The sequence below is a fragment of the Pomacea canaliculata genome, linkage group LG1, assembly GCF_003073045.1.
Source record: "Pomacea canaliculata isolate SZHN2017 linkage group LG1, ASM307304v1, whole genome shotgun sequence".
Taxonomy (NCBI): domain Eukaryota; kingdom Metazoa; phylum Mollusca; class Gastropoda; order Architaenioglossa; family Ampullariidae; genus Pomacea; species Pomacea canaliculata.
The window spans coordinates 44,386,756-44,392,967 of NC_037590.1; the positions used below are offsets into that span (position 1 = coordinate 44,386,756).

General features: G+C 37.5%; 1 protein-coding gene across 2 annotated transcripts; it reads left to right on the forward strand.

The window, feature by feature from the left end:
* The first annotated feature begins 1,185 nt into the window (after positions 1-1,185).
* On the forward strand, positions 1,186-6,212 carry LOC112561968 (centromere protein X-like). Of its 2 annotated transcripts, XM_025234866.1 has the most exons (7): positions 1,186-2,111; positions 2,679-2,824; positions 3,252-3,303; positions 3,479-3,532; positions 4,079-4,107; positions 4,474-4,530; positions 5,778-6,212. In XM_025234866.1, the coding sequence occupies exons 2-7, from the start codon at positions 2,795-2,797 to the stop codon at positions 5,790-5,792; spliced, it is 237 nt and encodes a 78-aa protein (XP_025090651.1). In that variant the 5' UTR covers positions 1,186-2,111; positions 2,679-2,794; the 3' UTR covers positions 5,793-6,212. The 2 variants fall into 2 exon arrangements, with proteins under 2 accessions (XP_025090651.1, XP_025090641.1); XM_025234856.1 differs by lacking the exon at positions 1,186-2,111 and having other exon boundaries at positions 2,719-2,824; positions 4,076-4,107.

Sequence of the window (6,212 nt, forward strand, 5' to 3'; positions counted from 1 at the left end):
TTTGTTTGTGGTTAAAGAAAGGAAGAGTATCCCTAAGGGGGAAGGTGATTAGGAAGGTACAGTATAATTGTGCATATACTAGAGTTTATGGAATGTTTGATAAAGCAGAGGTGAAGAAACTGTCAATATTTCAAAGCACTCTACTTTCTAAAACAGCGCAAGACAAGCGTGCCTTTTTAAATCCCTGCCCACATTGTGACACAGTAGTTGGTGCTAATGAGGAGAATAAAAGTATGGACAACAATTGAGTACCACATGTCTTCTACTCTAAAACATGAGGCCGAGGAAAGATAGTAACCTTTGAAATGGCAATAATACTCCTTTAAAGAATTCTTTGAGCAGTCTTGCAGATAACCTCCCATAATATTCCCAGCAGAAGAAAGGCCCAAGAGATTCCCCAGTTTAATTTTGCTGAGACCAAGATAGTGAATCTAGAAACTTTAGAAGGCTAAGGCCATCACTCCACCATCACGCGATTCAGGCCGTCGTTTCTGTGTGCAGGACCAAAAGGAAGAGGTTGTCATTTGTTGTTTTTGCCATGTGATGCTGAACACTGTGAGAGTAAGTTGTGATCGCATGCTGGTCTGGAGGTCTGGACGATAGAGTCGCAGGTCTGAATCTGCGATAATGATGGTTGTTGTGTTGAGCGGTTTTTCATTATTCATTTATTATAACTGCGTGTCTGTAGCATTTTATGGCTGACTTTTTCAAGGCTTCTGCTGTACATGTCGAAGAAGAAAATGGTAATGATATAATTTCGCCCCTTTTTGTTTTTTTTTTGTCGTATGGTTAACTGTTGGTTTTGTTTGTTCGGGGTTTCTTCTATAGTGTCTTCATGTGCGGAAGTGCTCACTACAGTTATTATTATTAAAAGGATTTGTTGTGCTGATATAAATACACCAAATGGAGATCTCAGGTTGTTACCCAGTAGGCTTGTAGTGTATGATCTGCAATGGCTTGGAGCCAATAATAAAAAAATATACATATATCGGAGTGAAACACCAACTCTCATGAAGATTAGGAGAGACCAGGTGACTGCTGAATGGACATCTTCGTACATTAAAAAACTATGAGGTACAAAGTAAATCGGTATTGGCATGCCTATATATCCGGTCATGAATAGTCTTGTGCCTAGCTCACTGTCCTTCACTCAGTCATTCGTTTCTTAAATGGTTACCGGTCATTGTAGACAGCATGTCAAAGCAAAATATGATGGATCACATGAAAAAAAGGAGGTAATGTGGGCTGATGACTAGTTTTATGCCAGGTTCATTACCTTGCATTATCATGTGCATTACCTTTTCTTAGGAATGCGAGTTGCTTTATTCTTCCCTGTCATCATGTTATTATTTTAGTAGACGAGAGTGCAAGAACATCTTGTCTCTCTAGGATAAATCCATTCAAAGTATTCTGTCCGAACGGTCTGAAAGGAAGGGTGCTCAGGTCCTGCAGCAGCTGAGCCCAATGGACACATGTTTGTTTTATCCGTCTCTAAACTCAGTTCTTTTGTAAAGGAAGGAAGACCTCAGTCCAGTATTCCAGTACCAACAAAATGTCACATGCCAAATAACTAAATGACTTCAGACCAGTGGCTCTGACCCTTATTCATGCATGGAGAGGGTCGAGTACAATCAATTAGCCAATGCTATTGATAATCAACTAAATCCTTAGCAGTTTGCGTACAAAGCAAAAAGAGTGGATTATGCCTGCTTGACTTTCTATAATCAGGTAACAAGTATTCTGGACAGCACTGGTACATAAGCTCGTATTCTAGTAACGATTTTTTTTTTTTTTTTTTTTGTCCATGTACAATTCACCCATACATGCTATTACGGTGTCTCATAGCACTAAATGTTAACACAATCCTAGTGCTCCGTATGAGGTATAGTTTCTCCGGGACAGACCACGAAAGAACACTTGCAAAGTTTTAGGTGCAAAATAACCTTCCAAGAAAACACCAACATCGTTTCCACGAAACCACATCAGCGCCTATTCCTGCTGAGGCATATGAGTTTAGGTGTCAGTAGCCCGTGCTTGAAGTAGTATATATGATCGAAAGCAATTTAACTAGGATTCATCCAGTCTGTGTGGTTAGGAATTCTCCATCAAAGGTAAAGTTTGCTTGTTGACAGTGACAACGATTTATTACGAGAGTAAAATAAGCAAGAATTAAAATGCTTTTTTTCCATTTAGCCCTCGTCCTTTACTGGGAAAAAATGGTGAGGGTGATCAAGACTGCCAGCAAGCTTTCCACAAAGACCATTATGTGATCTAAATCAGGTAGGTGCATATGAGGTTGAAAGCTGTCAACATCATAACAGACCCCTTTCATCCGCTACACCACCATTTCCTAACATATCTAGATGGAAGCAGCTGCATCATGCATGGTCGCAAAGAAGAATATAGTTGCTGGAAGTTTGGGGGTAGGGTGGGTGGTTAAGTGTAAATGTAAGTAACGTTATAAGCATTTGAGGTGTGACCGTATTTCGTTTAGTTTTTTATAACTAGGAGCTCGACTCTACAAATTTAAATTCATCAATTCTTTCTGTTGTAGACAGATTAAACAGACAATATATATGTACATGATGACGTCATTAATATATTGAAACCAAATCTACCGCTGCCTACCGTCACGTGTGTAGGCGAAAATCGTGTCATATATATTTTTTCTTTTATAGGACAAACACTTCTCTGTGTAGGCTTTGTGTGTACTGACTCGATCATGTCTGACCTTTAACCTACATCATGGTGGCTACTTTCGCTTTTATCCTGTGCGCGCGCATTTTTCGGCCCCATGGCGGATGTCCAGGCAACTTTTAAAGCGGTAAGAATATTAAATTTTGTGAACGTGTGCACCTCTGCCGCTAGCAAGTACTTGTTTAAAAATAAAAACTGCACGAATATTGCGAGATTTCATGGCCCAAAATTATTTTTTGCCGCTGTGTGTCATGTTTATGTCAAATGTTATGGCCAGCGATCCTTGTTTATTTTGCTACATCGTACATGTTTACTTGCCCATTTCTTTGTAATGACTTTGAAATTGATTAAAAGGTTCTTGTATTTAGCAGACATCAACAAACTACCAGTGAATATAGCAGTGACAGAGAGAAGAAAAAAAGGGATACATGTATAGTTTTTACTATGAAGGTGATGGATTAACTGGACATAATTTGTGAACAGTGAACATTTGTTTTGCATTGGTACTATCAGTAAAAATTCATTTTTACACTGCTAGAAAAATTTGCTTGCAGAGAACAGTGCAGAGTGTTCTTCAGCTTCACTTTAAAGATGAAAAAACGAAGGGTAAGTAATTTTTTCTAATATATAAATATCAATTAGTTGTATGAGTAAGTGCCAAACCTCACAAAAATTCTGCTTGAGCTATCATTTTCATTTTCTGTTTCATTAGATGTATAAAACTACTGGGTTTTTCTAATCAGTTTTTTTTTTCTATATGCAATATTTTTTTTTCTTTCAGTTAATGGTGATGCTCTTGTTCTTACAGCTGAGTTACTGAGAGTTTTCACATCAGGTAATGTATTTTTTTCTAATAAATTTTTTTAATCTAAATGCTTGTATTTTAGAGGAAAACGTGATTTTTTTTTATTAATAATTGTGATAAAAATTAACAGAATGTTTCTCTTAGCTAGATTTTTCTTCTTTGCGTACTCCTGATACACATAATGGATTTTTAGATCATTAGGAAAGGAAACTATTTGCTGCTGGGTTGGTATGCAATTTATGTTTGAGTTTTCTAATAAGCTTCTTTTTTTCTACCTTCTTTCCATTTCCAGAAGAGGATATATTTAAAGATGTTTATTAAGTATACATAAGTCTATGCTAGTCAGGATGGTGTTTATACTAGTTGCATAAATAAATAGATAATGATTTTATTAGTAAAACAGTTCTTGTACTTAACTGGCCTGTTGCTGTGTAAGCTCTGCCTCTATTTAAATGCACCAGTGTAGCCTAGAAGTAATATTTTACTTAGACTGTTCCATTAGCTTTACTTTGTGTCTGTATATGTGTGTGTGTAAATTCCAGAAATTTTGAGTTTCGTAACATTTCTTTCCAGAAGCTGCTGAAAGAGCTGCAATGCAAGCTAAGGTTGTAATTTTATTAATTCATGTGTTTTACTGTATACTCTCTTTAATGTAGGCTGTTAATCATGTTTCTACTGCAATTTTGTATCTAGTTTGGTTTGTAAGATTTTATTCCCATGAGATACACAGTATACACATAGATTACTACTTATTAGAGTCAGGTTTAAGTATTTGCTACTTTAGACATAAACTTCTGGGTGCAACTTTTTGTGAGATGACCAGATTGCCCCCATGATCATAGGAAGTTGGTCAATACCTTTTACATGTATACTTTACACAGATATATAAAATGATCCAAATGAGTTTGACAGCATGGTTATATGATGCCTAAGGTTTTAGATAATGCTGTATAATTTGTTTCTGTTTTCAGAAGGAAGGTTCAAAGCTGGTGACAGTTGAGCATGTAGAGAAAGTTCTCCCTCAGCTGGTAGGTCTTCGTAGTAGGGAAAAACCTGGCAGTCATGTTGTTCTGTTGAGTCAAACAATAACTAAAGATAGGCTCATTGAACTAGCAGATTTAAGCCAGCACTGTTTTTAGTTACTATTGTGAGTTCATAATGTTCATATAATTATAATAATAAGATTTATGTAGTAGGTAGTGATGCTGTATGACAGAGAAGGGCATCAGAATCAGGCAATCATGCAAGCGGGGAAGTGGTTAGAGCTCTGGTGTCCAAACAGAGCGTGCTGGTTCGCTTTCTGACTTCCCTCAGTCGATCCAGCTGGTAGGAATGGATATCTGACACCATAGAGGGTAAGGCAGCGAAAGAGAGGAGATGGCAAAGCTGGCCCTGGTAAGGTCTCTAACACCACACTCCCAATGACCTGAAAAGGTTAGGGAATGACCTTTACCTTACCTTTTTAGTCATACAAACAAACCTGCACAGTGAACATTGCTAGGAACATGGAGAGGAGGTGGATAAAGTAACTGTAAACTGATTACAATAGGTATTTCCAAAAGAGGTTTTAAATCCAGACTGGACAGCATGTAGCATCTCTCTATTGTATGGAGAGACAGAGGCAGTGCATTCCAAATACTGGGGCCAGCAAAAGAGAATGAGCAGTGGCCAAACCCTCGCAATCTATGGATATAGGAGAGAACCAGCTTGGGCAGAGCAAACTGACTTGCCAAGCTTGTAGAATGACACAAGTTCTGAGAGACTGGAGCGAGGCCATGAACAATGCGATAACAAAGTATGATGATCTTGAATTCCATGCAAATGACAGCCAATGGAGATTGTACAGAAACAGCGTGACAATAGTCGAGCTGGATAGTACCTATGCCAACATAAGCTGCTTGATGGAAGCAACAGAAGGGAGATATGGCCGATCCTATGCAGTTCAAGAAAAATGGACTTTTCCATATAACTTGCTTGACTGTTGTAACAGGTTTGATTATAAAAGCCACAAATCAAGTGTCATGCAGCATAGGCAAGCTAGCCAGGTTTTTGTTGTAGCCTAACATTATAAAAAGCATAACAAATTTGATTGTTCATAGTTTAGAGCACTGATTTGACACAGCAATCATTAAATGGGAGAATTCTTGTAGCATATTGGCACCTACTTTTCTTAGCTTGCCATCTCACCTCTTGCCATGCTTTGCAAGTGAAATGATTTATTGCAATTTTTTAATTTTGATTTTTATCTTTTTAAATTTTACTTCTTTTGTTTCAGCTTCTTGATGTTTAAGAAAGCAAGAAAACACAGTGGCTTTAAACTGTACTGGATACACTAAAATCAAAGATGACATTTCTACTGTGATATGCTCCTGTAATGTCTGCATATATAGGAGACAAGTTGGATGTTTGCATTCTCCTTCAAAGTACATTGAATGCATGTCAGACCACACCTAAACGTGTGGCAGAGCTGTGGTGATAGAATTCGTGCTGACATCTGCCTTCTTTGCTGTGTGAGAAAATTGTACATTTTAAAAATGTGTTTTGTAGCTGCGGATATTTTAAAGTCAAGCGAATCATGTTCTGTTGATTGTAATAATAATCAAACCTTTCACTCATTTTGGCTCAAGTGGCAAAACAATGAGACAATGACACTAAAGTATGATATCTCAAAGTGTTGTTAAAAAAAAATTAAAGAGAGGTATGCAGACTG